Source organism: Callionymus lyra, chromosome 12 (assembly GCF_982586985.1).
Source record: "Callionymus lyra chromosome 12, fCalLyr1.hap1.1, whole genome shotgun sequence".
Lineage (NCBI taxonomy): Eukaryota > Metazoa > Chordata > Actinopteri > Syngnathiformes > Callionymidae > Callionymus > Callionymus lyra.
Genome location: NC_141829.1, coordinates 11197895 through 11217773, shown reverse-complemented (window position 1 = coordinate 11217773; position 19879 = coordinate 11197895). Strand labels below are relative to the sequence as shown.

At 38.0% G+C, this 19879-nt stretch overlaps 1 protein-coding gene across 1 annotated transcript; it reads left to right on the top strand.

Moving 5' to 3' along the window:
* Positions 1-313: 313 nt before the first annotated feature.
* efhc2 (EF-hand domain (C-terminal) containing 2) lies at positions 314-18701 on the top strand. The gene is made up of 16 exons (XM_087804676.1): positions 314-337; positions 965-1153; positions 1243-1431; positions 1494-1644; positions 2285-2508; positions 3647-3898; positions 4846-4953; positions 5585-5723; positions 7391-7556; positions 7634-7776; positions 9575-9771; positions 9846-9979; positions 11479-11673; positions 15433-15525; positions 15713-15812; positions 18174-18701. The coding sequence occupies exons 1-16, from the start codon at positions 335-337 to the stop codon at positions 18282-18284; spliced, it is 2394 nt and encodes a 797-aa protein (XP_087660802.1). The 5' UTR covers positions 314-334; the 3' UTR covers positions 18285-18701.
* The last annotated feature ends 1178 nt before the right edge of the window (positions 18702-19879 follow it).

Genomic DNA, 19879 nt, shown 5'->3' with positions numbered 1-19879 from the left:
TTTACTCAGTACTATAGTTTTATGCTTCAAATGAATGCCTGAGCAATTCAGATGTAACTAAACAGTATATATAATAAAGTATTAAACACAGATAATAACTTAAGTCATCATTTTAAATATACAGCCTGTGGCTTTATTAGATGCACGTGCAAAAGTTGTGTCTTTCATTCTTTGTGTCTTTTGTGTGTCAGAGTCTGCTAGTGAGTTCAAAGGTGTCCTCTAGCGCCCCCTTAGCTGAGAGCATAAATACAACGACAGCCAATCAATCAAGAGCACAAATGTCAATTAAAAGTCTCATTAGTTCTAAGTGGAAGTGAGATACTACAAAATCACAATGGTGAGTAAGACGTTAGTTTGCGGAATGCATATTCGCAATTTCAAACAATATCTGAGTTTTTATTCATTTGAGTGTAATAATAATAATAATAATAATAAAGTTTTCATCTATCTAATATTTTTCAATGCACATATAATTCTTTTTTTTTTTTACCATAAATCTGACAATGTTTTAATAACTATTCCATTTGTTCATGTTTCCCATGTATTTTGAATTTATAATCTTATTGAAGATGTTTATTTCACTCATAACATAGTTTATATTTGTGCAAATGTAATGCAAACATTCATATTTTTGTCATATCATACAAAATCGAATAAAAAATACTACTAAATTTTTTATTAAATACTGTTGGAATAATTTTCTCTTTTATAGTTTTGTTTTTTAAATTATTTTTTATAATATTTATTTTAAAGTTAGTATCATCTACCCTGGCTTTATGTTTTTATTTTTATTTAGTTTGTTTTACTTATACCTGAAAGGTTGAGATTATTTATGGAAAAATAACATTTTATTTTGATCTCTTTTCACACAGCAACTCGTTTTAAACCATCTTTACGGCCCTATCTGGTCACATCTATCATCTTCAAGTCCACTTTAACTCATGAATACGTTTTTTTCCTACAGTTGCCTAACGACAAATATCACAAGTCCCAACATTTTGACTACTCCAACGGGGTCCCCATGATGGTGGGCAACAAGAAGCCGGGGATCGGGGGCGCGCCCATCACGGGGCAGAGAGTCAAGCGCAAATATTTCCTTTACCCGCTCTCGCAGCGCAGCGACATGCCCACGAAGGCATCCATCGACAAACAGGTGACTTTCAACATTGTACCACTTCATGGGGTTCAATATTGACCTCCAGAAGGTCAAAGCAGATTCGCTGACTCTTGGTTTTTCCTCAGCTTCAGATGGACAAATTCCACAAATCCCAACATTTCGACTACACCAACGGAATCCCGATGATGGCAGGAGGTATAAAACCGGGCATCGGAGGAGAACCCCTCAAAGGTCAGAAGGCCAAACCCAAGCAGTCCGTCTACCCCAAAGCGCAGTGCAACGACCTTCCTTCGTGGGTGACCTTCAACAAACAGGTGCGTGACGGTAGTTTAATGTCAAGTTATGGAGTTATTGACCCCACGTGTTCTTCTCCCAGGCTCTGTGCTTCGACGCCTACTTCAAGGAGACGGTTCCGTACAACCAGAACGAGCTGTACCGGATCAGGAAGTGTAAGATCTACTTCTACCTGGAGGACGACAGCATCCAGGTGATGGAGCCCAAGAGCAAGAACAGCGGCATGAAACAAGGTAAGAGGTCATGTGATCAAACTTCATCGCCCTGACTCCTGGGCCGGTCAAATGTATTGTATATTCGCCGTCTAATCGATAACTTGCCGTCCTCTAAAAAGAGACTCAAATATTCAATGTTATTTTGATTTTCACATTATTTAAAAGGTTATTTTACAATTATTTTGTATCTAAATTCTAGCATCAATGTGGTTTACAGACTCTTTTACTTAATTCTCTCATTGATTGGAAGTTTCTAGATTATTTGTTGACATTTATTCCAGATATAAAACGTGTTAGTTTTATTAAGAGTCTCTTTTGACAAATACACCCTAAATCGTCTTATGTTATCAGTTTTACCTTGACCTTTAAAGTATATACTTTATTGAATATTGTTTTGATTGTTTAAGCGCTTTGTGACCCTGGTCTGGAAAAGCGCTATATTCGCTTACTTACTTAAGTTAAATGATTTTGCAAGTAATTGTATTTACAATTTTCCGTTCTTTAGTTGGAATTTGTGTTTAGCACAAATGTATTTGAAATGTAAAAATCTTAAATTCTGCTTTTACGATAAACATTTTTCAATTTCATTGATAAATTGATTTATTTTGAACCTGTTTATCAGTTGATGATGTCAGTCAAAGATCCTTCTCTCGCTCAGGGGTCTTCATCCACCGCCAGAAGGTCCCACTCCCGCCCCCCAACCAGGAGGAGTTCTACAACATCTACCACTTCAACATCAACCAGGAGATGGAGCTGTTCGCCCGCAAGTTCATCATCACCGACTGTGACCCCTTCACCAGGAACTTCTTCTGCAAGCTGGGGGTCAGGCTCCAGGATCCCGCCGACATACCGGACGACCCTTACAGCAAAGTCCGACAGCAGGCAGGAACTTCAACAATACACTCTTGAAAATATACTTTAATAGTGTAGAGTCAGGTATTCATATCGTTCACCTGGTCAATAAAACTCTTATTAATGTACACAAAAATTGTATTTTTTAGGCGTAGCTGTTAGCATGCTAAGTAATGATAAATAGACAATTTCTTATTTCCTTTTACTTAATCTCCAAAGTATTTTGGTCCATGTACAAGGTTTATAAATTACTCATTTATTTTAAAAAAAAATGGTTAAAATCTTTTTAAAAACAGCCAAACTATCATATTTTTTTTCAAACTGACAAGGTTTCGATGTAGCTAACTGCTACCGGAGACAAAATGTCAGACGAATATAAACCCAAAATTGTTAAGAAGGAAGAAATGTCGGGTTTTGTGGAAGGAAATTATCAAAAGTTATTTTGGCAAGTGTTAGTATTTCACCACAACTTCCACCGTGGCTTTAAATGTGCCAGCATTAAAGAACATTTAGCGCTTTAGGCGCTTTACAAATAACAATTACTTACTTACATTTTCTTCCTTTTAAAATGTCTATTTCTTTCAAAAATGGGAATAATTTGGCAGGTAAAAGACTACAAATATCTTCGTTAAACTTTGGAAATGTCACTTGTAACTTTTATAAAAGATGAATTAATAATGGGGGGGGGGTTATTGACGGGAATCTGGCGACACATATCATGATAAAGTGGTAACAATACATTATATTGCGATACTATAGGAGCATAATATATTTGTAGGACCCACTGCATCCTCTCGTCCTCAGTCATTGCTGGGATCTACAAGGATTTCATTGTTCTTTTATCAGCGTAGGATGTTAATGACTGCTGCCATCTAGTGGCAGGAAGTTTGATTGCAACATAAAAATTAACTAACTCAAATAAAAAAATTGAATGCTATTAATACTATTATTGAGTTCTAATATATTTCACACACACTTCATGAAAATACAAAACATAAAATGGCTAAAAAACCCTACAAAAAGATTTGCAAGCCATGCAAAAAAATAATCAGTGCTGGGAAATATTGAAATATTTAAGTGTATCAATATTTTCTAACACCTCTAATAAACCTGTAAAAGCCAAACATCATCCTTGTATTGACTCTCGGCTCCTCGTTCTTTCCTCCAGGCCGAGGACAGGGTCTCGTCCCGACGGCCGTACGAGCGCCTGGACACGATGAAGCAGTTCATGGACCACGACCGTCAGGTGCTGCGCTTCTACTGCCTCTGGGACGACACCAAGACCATGTTCGGGGACCCCCGGGAGCTCATCCTCCACTACTTCCTGGCCGACGATACCATTGAGATCCACGAGGTCTACCCGCCCAACTCGGGCCGGGACGTTCTGCCCAAATTCCTCCGGCGCAGCAAGCTGCCCAAGGTCAGGAGATGAGATGCTTTTGACTGTTCATGGACATTTCCTAAAGTTAATCGAAAATAATAGTAGAAGCAACATGTGGAAACTAGAGCACTCAAAGTAATTTAATTCAGTTATTTTAATTTAAGAAATTAAACATATTATCTCATTTATGAAAATGGAAACACACACAACGAGCCATTTCATAATTATATTAATTAAACCTTAGTAAAAATACTTAATTTATTAATTTGCCCCGTTTTTGCCATAAAAAGACACGTTTCAAACTTATAAACAAACATAGTTTATTTCCTCATTTATTAAAAAGACAGACACACTTTCATATATTTTAAATATTAAATAAAACTAACATGAACAATATATTATTTCTCTTGATAAATATAAATAAATATATATGTTATCTAATGTAAACATAGTGACGTGTATCACTACAGGGCTATTACATAATTATAATAAAAAATACACTTTATATATAATTCACATGACCTTGTTTTTACCGAAAAAAAAACTTTAAAGGTCATCAGCCAACATACTTAATTCTAATTTGGTATCTCATTGATTAAAAACTAAAAAAAATTCAAAGACGGATAGGAAAACAATTATATAACTTATTAATAAATAGAAATATACCTTACAAATATATACAGAAAGTCTAAAAATCTGGTGTGAAGAATGAAACACGTTTTGAGGAATTATTATTTTATTATATTTCCCGGTATTTGAGTTCATTGGCGGGTGTGTGAGGTGGAACTCACTGTTCTCTGGGACAAGAATACCCCAGAGAGTCTGATTGAATCCTGATTATTGAAAGACGGCCAGACCTCAATCACTGTTGTCTTCATGCTCTGATGCGGTTCCATTAGAAGCCTCGGTCTGCCATTAGGCTTGATCCACCTTCCGATTCCATCCGTCATTTTCTCATCCACTTGTGTTTATTATCTCTCCTGCAGAACGCCCCGACCCAGATGAGGCAACCTGGCGAAGTCACGGACCGCACACTGCTCAACGTGCTCACCTCCTCCAACCAGGGGGCGCACTACATCCTGGACAGTCTGAAGGTCAGCTGGAGCCCAGTCATGGTGTTCTATTTAGAAACCTATTCATTAAAAAGAAAACAACCTTATTTAGATTTGCTATTATAATTAGGTTAAGAAACATAGATTAATAATGTCAACAATTATATAAACTGTTGTTGAAGGAAAGAAATTTGACGGGAATGTTTAGTAAAAAAAACAAAAAACACAGATAATTAAGATAAATTAAGCCTAAGAAAATGTCATAATCAGACTCATTCTTCATTATGAGTGAATGCAAATTTAAAGACGCATGGTTATCCTTGAGAGACTCATCGTACCTGATGTATTCTGGAGTATGGCGTTTTATTTGTGCCCATTTGTTGAGCATAAAGTTAGAAATTTTCAAGAGGTTTACTTTTATTGACCAGGTGACACCTTGGTAGTCCACCCAGAAGAGCTTTAGGTTTCTCTCTCAAGTCCTTAGTCCTGTTACTATCCTCATGATGCATTTTTAGAAACCGGAAAACGATACAAGATTTGACTTAAAAATCGAAATCAAAACGGTATCATATTTTTTTTAAATAGTATTTTATTTCATTGCTCATAACCACTGCACAAAATCAAAATGCTTGTTTTTGGAGTATGTCGGTTAACCTTCCTGGTCATCTCACAGACCGGTGCTGTCCACGAGGAGTGCTACAAAGACTGTGATCTGATGCTGGGCCGGGAGGTGAACGTTTGGGGCAGGAAAGTGATTCTGACCGAGTGTGACGACTTCACCAAGCATCACTACCGCACAAAATATGGCATCGGTAATTATGTTTGCGTCGTTTCCGATTGTTCTGACAAACAAACAAACAACAAATCTGTCCATCAACCTTCTAAAAAAATCGAACCCTTTTCCTCTGTTAAATACAATACAAATCATAACTAAAATAATAGAACTGCAGGTTTGTGTTTACAAATGCTCTACATGCTTTAAACTTTACTGTAGCAAAACATAATTATTTGATGTACTAAAAATACAGATATATTATAAATCGCATGTTGGTGAGTATGATTTAACTAAAAACAACAACAAATAGTAATGTATCTGAATCCTAACTCAACCTTCTGTGTTAGCAGAGGTGTTAGCTGAAATAAGCTAACTCACTTAGCTGTAATGTGTATATGTAATGAAACATAATTATTGTAGGCAAGTGTTTTATTTAGAAATTTGAAGTTGAGTTTGTGAGTATAATATAACAAAAGATACTATAAACAGAATTTTACTCATGCTAAATGCTAACTATAGCAGCTACAAGCTAACTCACTTAGCTGTAATACTTACATGTAATAAAGTAGAACTATTGACCATTGTGAGTCTTCATATGTAAATCTGACGTTGAATTCTGACCTATATATATATTAGTAATGTCGCTTAAACTAAACGCTAACTCAACCTTTCGTCTTTGGCAGATGTGTTTGTAGCTCTAGCTAACTTACTTAGCTGTAATGCTTACATGTAATGAAACAAAACTATTGTATGTAAATGGTTTATATATAAATTTGACTTTGGGATGGTCAGTATAATTTAAAATATATATATATATATATATATATATATACCTTTCGTGTTGGCAGATGTGTTTGTAGCTACTAGCTAACCCACTTAGCTGTAATGCTTATATTTACTGAAATAAATATGGTATGTGTTTTTTATATAAATCTGAAGTTGAGTTTGCAAGTTTAATAAAACCAAAAAACCAAACTAAAGTTACTAAAGCTAAATGCTAACTCAGAGGTGTTAGCAGCTACTAGCTTAGCACTTAGCTGTAATGCTTACATGTAATAAAACATATTCATTGTATACAACTGTTTTATATATAAAACTGACTTTGTGGTGGTGAGTCTTGTTTAAAACATATAAGTATATATATATATATATTTATATAATAGTAATGTCACTTAAGCGAAACGCTAAATCAACCTTCTGTGTTGGCAGATGTGTTAGCAGCTACTAGCTAACTCACTTAGCCGCAAAAATATTACCACAGCCCGCATCAAACACTCCCTGGGAAGCTTAAGTGACTGCTTGGATCACTTTTAGTAAAATAAACTCTCCTATCAATTGCCTGTAAATGTAATATGACAACAAAATTGTCTTTGGAAAGACATAGTATCCCCGCACGAGCTCGCTGCAGCCAACAAGAGATTTTTAAGACTTTTAAATGAAACAAATACACAGCGGTTTTGGCGGTTTACGATGCATGCATTTCTTATTTGTCGATCAGAAATCAAACTCGATAAACGTTAAATCTGTTGCACGCTGTTGGAATTCTTCGCTGCCCTCACACAGGGTCAGGGTTTTGGGGGTCACTCTATTAGTCACAGTAGTAAACCAGTGCTATGATGGACGGTTTAACAACCACAGGTTTAAAAAAATCACTCTTCCTTCTGGCGCTTTTACGTTACTCACTTATTATTATTTCTCTTTTAGATGACTTTACCCCGGTGCAGTACAAATCCCCCCCCATCCCCAAGCCGGCGAGGCTCGTACCCCCCTATAATGGTTTTGGCTCAGAGGAAGACTCGCTCAGCTCCTGCCAGGGCTTGCTGCCTAAACCTCCAAGAAAAGATTTCTGCAAATTCATGGAGAAAGACAGGTTGGATGAGTCATGATTGAATGAAGCCGATGACCTTTTTGGGGGCGTCTTTTTTTTATGAGTCGTGTCTCTTCCAGATGTGGCCTGGACAGCAACGTGATGAGCTTCAACGCAAAGATGGTGACCACGGACGAGGTGGACAAAGAGAGGGTGTTTGTCATCTCCTTCTTCCTCTCTGACGACACCATCAGCGTTTTCGAACACCCCAGGAAGAACTCAGGTGACCTTCATGAACAAACCCAACATAGTCTGAAGCCTCAGTGGTATTTGAGTCATGTTATCATTATGAATATTACTACAAACGACATACAAACGCACACTGTATATACATTTATAAATGTTTGAGTTGTATCTGCTAGATCCATTATTAACTTAGTCAATAGCAATATCAAAAATTTATGATGGGCCTAGAAAAGATACCTTCGCCCCCTTTACTTTATCTGAAATCTAATTATATTTATGAAATGTATGTCATACTTTTTTGAGAAAATGTATGTTTGATTGAAGATGAGGTCCAATCACTCTAAACAACCCTCTCAGTAACAGTGATCTGAATGCTTTGCCGCCCAGTATTACCATGACAGCTGTTGATCACTTTTGACATAGCAACGTAGATGTAGAATTTTAAGTTTGTAGTACTGTGCAGTATTGTAGCGACCAATTAGTCGCCGCTAAATAGATCAGTGTGTAGAAAGGCATCATGGGAGTTCACTGTTTTGTTGGCACCAAACGTGAGGTGGTTTTGTGGTGATGTTAAAGTTTATCTGCTGTTCCAATTATTCGCCTGTTTGTAACAGTACGAATGATGATCGCGCACTTCTCCCGAGTCCACTGGTTTACAGTACACATTAAGATTGTGCACATACTTGGCCAGGGCGCACAATTTCGACAGGGTAGTACTGTCTCAAATCAAACTCTGCTGCTACACACTAACAGGAAATGACTCGACAGCTTTTTCTTCTACTACTTTTTAACACTGATCGCAACCAGCTGTTGAAACACTATCACTGACACTTGACAACACTTTTCACCAATCAAAACAAGTTATTAAGTAGTCTTTCACTGTGCGATGATTATTTTTGTGTTGTTTTATGGTAAAATTAGTGTTTTCTCGAGACATTTACGCCGGTATCTGCTCATCTACGTCACTAAGATGGCGGCAGTTAAGGGTGGAAAGTGTCCATCGATCCACATTCAATTTTCTGACTGTTTGAGTGCACCAACTGAGTGCTCATTGCGCACTACATTTTCGCACACTGCTCATTGGGAAGCACTTGTGCACTCAAAATAGTAAGTGCAATTTCAAAAATGCGCGATTTGGGATGGAGTTTTGCCGTTTCCAACTTCAAGCTTGATACAATACATTTTGATACTCAGTACAACATGCACAAAGAAAATACACAAAACTGTGATAGGTGAACCACGATACTTACAATTAAGTACCGAGGTAGATCAGAAATCCTGAGTTGCTCTAACTGTTAACAGGGTTTAACTTAATGACCCATAACAAATCGCATTTGTAAACACAATATTTCCAAAACACCTGACACACAAGTAGATGATTCTCATTCATAGGTATTGTTTTCGTTTTTGTCCAGTCGATGTTGGTCTTTTTTCAGCCACAATTATACCACAAAGTTTAAGTGAAGATTTGAGTTGAGAAACTTTCTTGGTTTTTCTCCTTGGGCACCTGGCCACAGCGATGTCCTCGCCGTGGGACAGAAGAAGTGTAGTCAGTCATCACGAGAGGACACGGAAGGACAGCTTTTATTATGAATTACAAGTACCACTTAAATTCTTTTTACACACCTTCCGAGTCATTTATTGTGAAAAAAATAAAATCCAATTAAAAAGTGGAACCTATTAAAAAGCAGCATCTAGTAAATGACAAGTTACCTCATCTGTTAGGGAAGATTGTTAAACAAAATAGGGCACAGTCACACTTGTTAAAATGCTAAGAGGTTGTCGTGCAGATTTGTGTGTGTGTGTAAAAATGACATAACATTTTTATTCCGCAGGTGTGATTGGGGGTAAATTTCTACAGCGGGGTCGAGTGAAGAAGCCGGGTCAGAAGCTATTCAAAAGCAAACTGTCGGAGTACTTCACACCTCAGGACATGTACGTGGGAGCAACGCTGAGCCTCAACAACAGGGACTTCCTGCTGGTGGAAGCTAACGAGTACACGCTCAACTACATGGAGCAACACGCCGAGGAGGTTCGTTTCCCCAACCTCGGATGTCGGAAAAAATCAAATATTTAATTTTTTTTTCTTCCTATGATCCCCTCAAGTTTCCCATGGGTGATCTTGGTAGAATCTTCTGCGCCATCCGCTCCTACCCGGAGGACAAACTGACCGAGATGAGAAACTTTTTTGCCGAGCAAGACCCGTCCAACTGTGGCTACGTTGACTACAAAGCGTTGAGGTTAGCATTTAGCTCAGATTAGCTGGACTTTATGAATCCCTCTGGAGATCTCCTTCTGGAAGTTAAATTCATAAAAGCAAGAACAAAGTACAAATAAAAGCCCTTAACCATTGTGTTATCTCTGGGCTCAAGGTGACCGAAGGCTTCCATAAATACACATGAAAGTGGTGGATGTCGTTTCCCACCTTGACCAGCAGACAACACAAGGGATACCACAAATACATTTGTTTTAGGGACCCCAGGTCACCTTGACCAAGAGACAACACAGGGGATACCACTAACACATTTTTTGGGGGGGCCCCGGGTCACCTTGAACCCGAGACAACACAAGGGATACCATAAACACATTTGTTTTCATGGGCCCCGGGTCACCTTGACTCAGAGACAACACAAGGGATACCACTTACAGATTTGTTTATGGGCCACCGGGTCACCTTGAACCAAAGACAACACAAGGGATACCACTAACACATTGGTTTTGGGCCCCCGGGTCACCTTGACACGGAGACAACACAAGGGATACCAAAAATACATTTGTTTTAGGGACCCCGGGTCACCTTGACCAAGAGACAACACAGGGGATACCACTGATACATTTGTTTTTGGGGGCCCCGGGTCACCTTGACCCAGAGATAACCCAAGGGATACCACTAACACATTTATTTTAGGGACCCAGGGTCACCTTGAACCCAAGAAAACACAAGGAATACCACTAACACATTGGTTTTCGGGCCCCCGGGTCACCTTGAACCAGAGATAACACAAGGGATACCACAAACACATTTATTTTAGGGACCCAGGGTCACCTTGAACCCAAGAAAACACAAGGAATACCACTAACACATTGGTTTTCGGGCCCCCGGGTCACCTTGAACCAGAGATAACCCAAGGGATACCACAAACACATTGGTTTTCTGGCCCCCGGGTAACCTTGACCCAGAGACAACACAAGGGATACCAAAAACACAATTGTTTTCGGGCCCCCGGGTCACCTTGACCCTGAGATAACACAAGGGGTAAATTACAGACATTTTCTAAAGCTAGCTTTCAACGTGTGTAACTGGCGCAATTATTTACAGATGATGATCTAGTGGAAGAACTACACAAAACTGAGAGCTGGAACACAAACAATTATTGCTAGTGATTCAAATATTTTTAAAATACCATAAGTATTTTATTTATATTATATTTTTTCCAAGAGTGAAATGATTTCTAACCAATGAAAGAAGAGTTCAGTGAGGCCATGAGTTTCAGTTCCAGGCAGTCATTTGTCAGTCAAGTTTCTGTGCTTTATTTACAAATACACCGATGCAGTGCATGCATCTGCCAAGGAGCTGATTTGATTGAACTTGTTGACCGTATTGTTGGAGTAGATTTCAAACCCAGTTCATTTCATTAAAGTAAAGTAAATTTTCACATTTGTTTTTTTAATTAAATTTTTCCCATCGTGACAAAAAAAGGCGCTTTTTGTTCCTGATGAGTTTCTCATGTCTGTCCAGGGATAAGCTCATCAGCCTGGACTCTGACCTGATGGAACACGAGGTTCTGGTTCTGTGTAGATGCTTCCTGGAGCAGGAGAAGCCTCAGTTGGAAGTGGACCTGCTGCTCGCCGTGGCCCAGGACTTCCTGATGAAGAAGAGCTTCCAGGAGTTCCTCGGCCTGTCCAAGGCCTTCTCCCTCCAGGACAAGAAGAGGTAGGCGACCATCCAATGACTCACAGAAGTTATGACACGGTGGCAGGCGGCTGCACATCCGCGATGTTGCCAGTTAAACTGCACCTCAGAGCGACGATTAGTTCCAGCAGAGAAGCATTGGAACCAGATGGAGCGTGATGTTTCGAGAGCCACAAGAAAACAGACAAACACAATATTATTGCTGATTTTTCCCTGACAATAACATATTTCACTTTTTCCCTGTCAGTTTTACATTACTGGGTTATATAAATATTGGAATTTTGAAGAAAACAAGGCCAGGTTTTCATATTCACTTGGACGCGCTGACACGCCAGTGTCCTCTCAACATCCCAGAATCCTGCTGATTTTGTCTCTGCGACTCTGTTGAGAGACGATAATAATCATGAGATGATGAGAATCAGGACACTAAGTTCATTTTATTCCTTTTGTCAGCAGATGAGCTGATCAGGTCATTATAAATGAAGACAACTTTATTTGTACATCCATTTACTTATTCAACTTAGAGTGGTTCACAAGGATAAATGGGTCTGACAGTGAAACATGTTCCAGATAAAACCACATACACAGACGAACCTGTATAATTCAAAGGACATGGAGAAGCACTTTCATGAACAAAGCCAGATCTGTGGCCACGTGTCCTCCATTTATGATCCATTTATGATCCAATCTTGTGTCCCTAGTTTGGCAGACCCTGCTGAGGAAGAAGCATCTAGAGATGCGTATCACGATACAGGGGCGACGATACAGTATATTGCGATACTGTAGAATATATTGAGATTCTTTTAAGTCCTTTATTGTTAGGAAAACTATCATAGGAAACAAGCAATATCGTTACCTGCTTAACATTGGTTTAATGAATTCCACCCAAGGGATTAAATGTTATTGTTAAATATATTTGTATTTAACAATAGAAATCAAGTACAGTATTTGTTAATTGTTTTTGTTTTTTCTGTAGAATATATATGTCACAGTTCAGATTGGAATCCAGTAGGATCTGGAATCCTATTAGTAGTGATTGGTATCCTGCTACTGAACTTGGATATCAATATTTATATGGGTTAGTTAGGGTTTCAAAAAGTTATTTTGATGTAATCCGAATTTATCCTATTAGAATTGGAGATTGTCCTAGTAGAATTTGTCTTAGGACATATTGGAATTCCAATATACAGATCCCAGTTCAGTAGTAGTAGAGTTCAATCTGGACTCTGATATATACGTTATTGTGATGGAAAATATTGCGATAATTAATTGATGTATTGATATTTTCTCACATCCCTATAAAATAGGTTACATAAAAAGAATCACTTATGATATTCTAGCATAAACAATCCAGAAAAGTACATAAAACATCCTCCAAATACTACTTAAAAGGTTTAAAATATAAGAAAAGTTAATGTAAGAATAACACTAAATTAATTTATCTTTCTATTAAGAGAAAAACATGATTGTCGACCTTTTTTTTGTAATAAATAGACATTTCGTTTCTTACTCTACCTCTTCAAGTTCCAATCCATTCGTCCAAACGTCGAAATAATACTTCAGTTTTCCTGTATTTACCGTTGTAGCAAAACAAGAACAAAAGTCAGTTTTGATCATTCAACGATGGTTGTTGTTTCGACCTCACATGACCTTGGACTCGAGAACGTTTGGACCGACTAGTTCTGTTAAAAAAAAAAATTCACCAGAATATATTTTTTTTGGGATAAACACAATACAATACTGTGTCGGTACTTTTGACTCCTCGCTCCACATCTCGGTAAACAGTTACAACAATGGTAATGACAGAATACATTTTCACTCCATGTGTTTACGTGCAGAAACTCTTGCCTCGATGTGTTTCGCCGGAGCTGCTGGGAAAAAAATCCTTGTGTTTTTTAAGCAACAATGTGCGGGAACTGTTGTCACCCGAGCAACGCGCTCACGACTGCCCACATTAGGCGCGTTGACACCTCGAGTCAGCGTCAGCTTGTTCATCATTCCTGCTAATGGAAAGGCACGGAAGGAATGGGCCTCCGGACCGTCTGGCATGGCCAAGGAATATGACAAAGATCTCTTGTGTCTCACACGTCTCCCGTGTCTGAGACGGCTCATGTAAATAACGTATTGATCAAACTGTTTTTTATTAGCGGGATGCCAACTCGTGTTGCCGTTGACGGCGAGGTTTTGGCCGGATCCGTGTTAAACATGTCAGCGCACATTTACGATCTCGCTCCAGATGTTGCCGTGATGTGAAAAGTGGATCGTGGGGCATTGTTTTGGTTTCCACCGCGACGATTATGGGTTTTTTTCTTCTGACTTGGATATGTCAATGTGTTACATTAGTGCTCCTCTGGTCGTGACATCCACATTTAAAGGCTTTTGTTGAGGGTCAGAACGGACGCAGATTTTCCTCTTTTTGAACCTCTGATTTGGTCTCTAACAACTAACACTGTACAGCCAACAGAGAAACCAAGGTTCTAACAATGAACTATAGTTTATCTTCATTCTCTTAAGCATCAGTTACCTTCACACACACTTAGATGCTTAATACTTACTTTTATAAAAGTATATTAAAACATATTATTATAACAGGTCACTGCTTCGACTAAAACTCTCAATATAAATTATTTTTTTGTTAATTTTTGTTCAAGGTCAACTAATGTCAAACCCAACTCTCTTGACTCCTGATGTTTCAAATGTTGAAGTCTTTCTCTCCAAGATGCAGTAATTCTCTCATCGTGACCATGTATTGAACTTATTACTTTATAAAGTTCTCCCCTGTCTAAAATCTGGGCGAACGAGAGGTTACGAGAGCGGAGTAACGTAAGAATGGCTTCACTCCCCCTCCATCCAGCCAGCTGTGATCACGCCTCACTTTGTTTATACAACGTGTCCTGTGGAGGTGGAGAATTCCTAGATTGTTGACATGCGGTGTTTGACCAATCACAGAAGAGTGGGCGTGGTTCTGCTAAACAATGTTTCCTCTCTACGAAAGAGGGCGGGGCTTAAGATCATTTTGTAATTTAGGTAGAACTTTATTGATCCCTCTCGAGGTCTCCTTCGGGAAATTGTTTTTTTTCCCAAATTATCCACAGCGAATACAGCAATTTTTCATAAAAAATAATCAAAATAAAATAAGAACAAGAACAAAGAGAAATAAATAGAAACAGACATTGATGATACAATAGAGTCCAACATCTATTTAAGACACTCTTAAATCAAGTAAGTAAGTAATAGTTATTTTTAAAACATCTTTCTAGACCAGGGTCACAAAGCGCTTTAACAAACCAAAACAATACACAGTTAAATACACTCATTAGTTGCGATTTAAAATGCATTTTTAGAGCTACGAAAATAAAACAAAACACATCTGAAAACCCCAAAAGGGCTTGCTTGAGCTTCCTGATAACTAATATTATTGGGCTTTAAATAAAAAACAATATTCACAGTGGTATCGTAACCTCTCAATATCTCAGACGGAGTACAACTTTATAAAGTAATAAGTTGAAAACATGGTCATGATGAGGGTCTTACTGAGTCTCTGAGAGGAAGAAACGTGAGAGTCAGGAGAGTTTTGACATTAGTTACACCGAAGATACAAACATTTAAGAAAAGCTGAATCGTGTCAAAAGGAAAAATGAATCATGGTTAAAAATGGTTTTTGACTGCGATGAAAAGAGATCCAAGAGCAGACATGTGCTTGGATTTTATATGATTAAAACTGACAAACGAGTGAGTTTTTTTCCCCCGTATCACTCTTGCTTTTATCTGCTCCTCCAGAACCAAAGTTCTCTCCCTCAAGGAGATGGTGACCATCTGCAAGTCCTGCCGTCTCCCCCTGCCAGAGAAGTTGCTCAACTCCCTGCTGGACATGTGAGTGTCATTTGGCCTCGGATGGATCCAACTTGCACCTTTTTCTCTGGTTGAGAAGTATTTGTTTCCACAGGCTGTAAAGCATAAACAGATATTGTACCGTTTTTTGAACTTACGACCAAAGAAAATATAAATACATGATGTGATATCTTCTGTTTTTAATGTGTATCTCGTTCATGTGCCGCAGATACGTAGACGGAGACAAAGTGGACTATGAAGCGTTCCTGGCCGGAATAAACTGGGAGGATAACCGAACAACCGCCGTCACACCCAAAGATACTTTGCAGGTAAAATCACTTCCATTTCACCAGTTTATTCTATGAAACACATCTTTTCGACATCACTTAAATCACCTGATGAATCATTTTCCCACTGTTTTCCACTATATTATTGTCCATCTGCATTTTTTTGTTTGTTTGTAAAGTTTATTTAAGTATCTTGAAAATCTGTATAAATAAACCCATGTATTATTATTATTATTATTATTATTAATATTATTAATATTATTACTTTTATACTCTAACCCATTAGTAAATGTATAATCAAAGACAGTTTGTACTCTTTTAAAGTTCTGTTTTTCAGAATATAAAACTGGTCATGTATAGGTTAAAACCACATAACCTTAGCATTTAGGCAGATAAATATATTGATTAATATTAAATAAAATATTGAAAACCATTAAAAAAAACTTCTATTTATACAACACTATTGAAATAAAACAATTTATTGCTATTTTTATTAGAATAGATTTGAACACCCACTTATTCAATTAAATTAAATTAAATTAAATTGTATTTAAAGTGTCTTATCATAACAAAGACACTATACAGTTGAATACTTATATGTTAATTGATTAAGTTGAACCTTATACCAAAAGAAACATATAGTATATACCTAAAATTATTGTAATTTAATTCAGATTTAAATCAAATGTATTAAAATAATGTTTATTTTTGCCACAACGGGGATTTTTCAAAGCATCATTACTATGATTTAAGTTGCCATCTCATCGCTCCGCCGTGATTTAAAAGCTGCACCCAAATGTTCTCAAAGGATTATTTGCATAAAAACTTGGTTCAGATGTTGACAAAGTAGTCTCGTTACGCCTCTTAATGATGTTTCGGGGAAATGGGAGGTTTGACTTTGGCCCGGTCGTGAGTTATTGTGGGTCGTTCGGATTCAATTGGAGGCGTAAAAACTGCAGTTGTCAAATATGGAAAATCAGTTCAGCTGAAGCTTTTGCACAGTTTTTTAACTCAATCCTTTTTATACCATAGTGAAGATAATATATTTAAGAATATATGAACAACTGGGTAGAAGAGGGGATTGTGGAAAAATAAAACTCAGCTGTGCAGAGTGTTGCGCTTAAAAGATGGCTTTAAAAAATGTAAAAGTTTACATGCTTCACTGTTTACATTCTTCTTTTTGTTTGGTTTTTTGAAACAAAATAAAAAGTGTGATACAAATTTGTTTTGTCAGCATGTCACTGTTGTTTTTGTTGGCATTCTAGATATTTTGGTGAATATTTAAGAGGTTTACTTCTGAGTTTTACTTTTATATTTTTTGGTTCTATTTGTTTTTGACCTGCTGGCATACAAAAATAAACCTTATACGTGGCAACTGTTGGGTATTATTCTGAAAGAGAGCAAATAACAGGAATAATCGACCAAAATTATTGAATTTTTAATGAAAATCCAAACGCAGTTATCCTTATAGAACAGGTTTAACAAAATAAACTGCATTAATTTTACATTATAATTGAAAAATTCTGCTTTAATAATACGATAGCGCAAAAAAATGCTGCTGAAATGCATTTCTCATAATCGAGAACTACAGGTTGTCGTAAAGAAGGTCATTTAAAAGCGTAGCTGCTTTGTACTTGTCACTTGCGTTTGTGTATTTTCGATTGTAATGCCGACGCTGCAGCTCGCCAAGGCTAAGGAGAACCATGTGTGTTAAAAGGAACACCATGGCATCGCCAGCAGGGTGATTGTGTGACTCCGATTTTCCTGTCACGACTGTCAGAAGTTAATCCAGAACCTCCTAAAATAAAATAAAAAACACTCATCAAAAGAAACAATTACCATGATTGTTAAGTTTAACTGCCTCGTTGTTCCGTGGGTGTCAAAAGATAAATGGCTTTTTTCGTCTGCTGGGTTTTGCGCAATACATTTGTTGAGTTTGCGTGTTCATAAAACACAGTGAGACTAATCCAGATCCGTACAATGTTGTAAATCTCAAATTGTGATCCTGCCAAGAAACTAATGCTGGCTTAGAAACTCAAGTTTATTTACTATATATTTTATGCTTACTGACCAGCAGCCATCCCACACCTGACCCCATTTGTAGTAGAAAAAAAAGATTGTTCTCGATTGTGTTGAGAAAATCAGCGGCAAAGATTTATTAACAAAAGAATGAGAGTCAATGCACCAACATAATGTTGCATCATGAGCTGATGAAGCTTCATGAAGCATCGTCATACATGTTTAGTGCTCAGTAGGTGGCGCCATCAGTTAAAAAATGAAATGTTAGGTTTCCATCTATGGGACTAAGGGACATCAACAGTGCTTCATGAAGCTTCATGAACTCATCTCAAGTAAAACATTAAAATGAATTCCATATCCTCACGTTCGAATCTCCTTCTCCAGTTCGCCGTCAACTGGCGCTACGACGAAGACGGGAATCCGGAGAAGATGGTGAACTATTTCTCTTTGCTCCGGCACATTTTCGGGACGGAGAAAATCAACCCATCGGCGTAGAAGAGAGGCTGAAGGTTTGTTAAACTTCAAGCATAACAAGAAAATCTGGGGCCAATTATAAAAGCGTTGTTGACTTATTTATGGCTTGTTAAAAAGCACCATGTCGAGTCGAGAACGGGTGATTTTTGGGGGGAGTTTTCTTTTTTAATGATCTTGGATGTTTATACAGAGCAAGTGTGAATAGCCCTGAGATAAAAGTCAAACAAAGAGGCGTTGAAGCAGAACCACATTTTATTGCATTACGCATACCCTCAGACATCAGCGGGTGGAGGGTGAAATGTGTTACTTTAAGAACTATGCAGTAAACATCTACAAATTTCTGACGCGTACGAACATATTCCCTGTGGATTGAATCATGGAAGTTGTCGCTGGACCAGAAGTACATTAAAAAAATATGGGTCCTTTAAAATTGTAACTTTTATTCCTGTTGTAAACCAGTGAATAAATGTCGATGTGGTTCAAATGAATTTCTCGAAACTTATTTGTCGTAAAACATGATGTTTTCCTTGAGCTCAAGGTTCGGTCATTAAGACGCACCAGATTAATAAAGGCACAGTATCAATGAAATATAAATATCAATGAATAAAAGTTTCTGATTCTGAGAGGGTTTATTTTCATGAATAAGGTGAGTCAGTAATACCACAGAGCCTCGTGGAGTAATAATACAGAGCCTCACAGAGTAATATTACTGAGCCCCATGGAGTATTACGACTGAGCTTTGCAAAGCCCTGCTGATTAATACTACAGAGCCCCATGGAGTATTACTACAGAGCCTTGCAGAGCCCTGCTGAGTAATACTGCAGAGCCCCATGGAGTATTACTACAGAGCCTTGCAGAGCCCTGCTGAGTAATACTGCAGAGCCCCATGGAGTATTACTACAGAGCCTTGCAGAGCCCTGCTGAGTAATACTACAGAGTCCCATGGAGTATTACTACAGAGCCTTGCAGAGCCCTGCTGATTAATACTACAGAGCCCCATGGAGTATTACTACAGAGCCTTGCAGAGCCCTGCTGAGTAATACTACAGACCCCCATGGAGTATTACTACAGAGCCTCGCAGAGCCTTGCTGAGTAATACTACAGAACCCCATGAAGTATTAATGCAGAGCTTTGCAGAGCCCTGCTGAGTAATACTACAGAGCCCCATGGAGTATTACTACAGAGCCTCGCAGAGCCTTGCTGAGTAATACTACAGAACCCCATGAAGTATTAATACAGAGCTTCGCAGAGCCTTACTGAGTAATACTGGGAAGCCCCAAGGGGCAGCTGAGTCTTACCAAAGGGCCTCGTGGAGTAATACTATAGGGCCTGATGGAGTAATGCTACCGAGTCTCTGAGCGTCGCAGAGTATTGCTACTACTGAGCCTTGCTAAGTAATACTATGGAGCCTCGCCCAATAATACTACATAGCCACGCAAAGTTATACTATATAGCCTTGAAGCCTTGCGCAATAATAATATGAGACTCACAAGTAATACTACAGAAGTCACAGTTCGACTTCGATGCTTACTATAGTTGTATTAAAACAGGTCAGTAATTACAAGAATTAATACATACGGTGCACCAGATTAAAAGGGGAATTAATGATTCTTGAG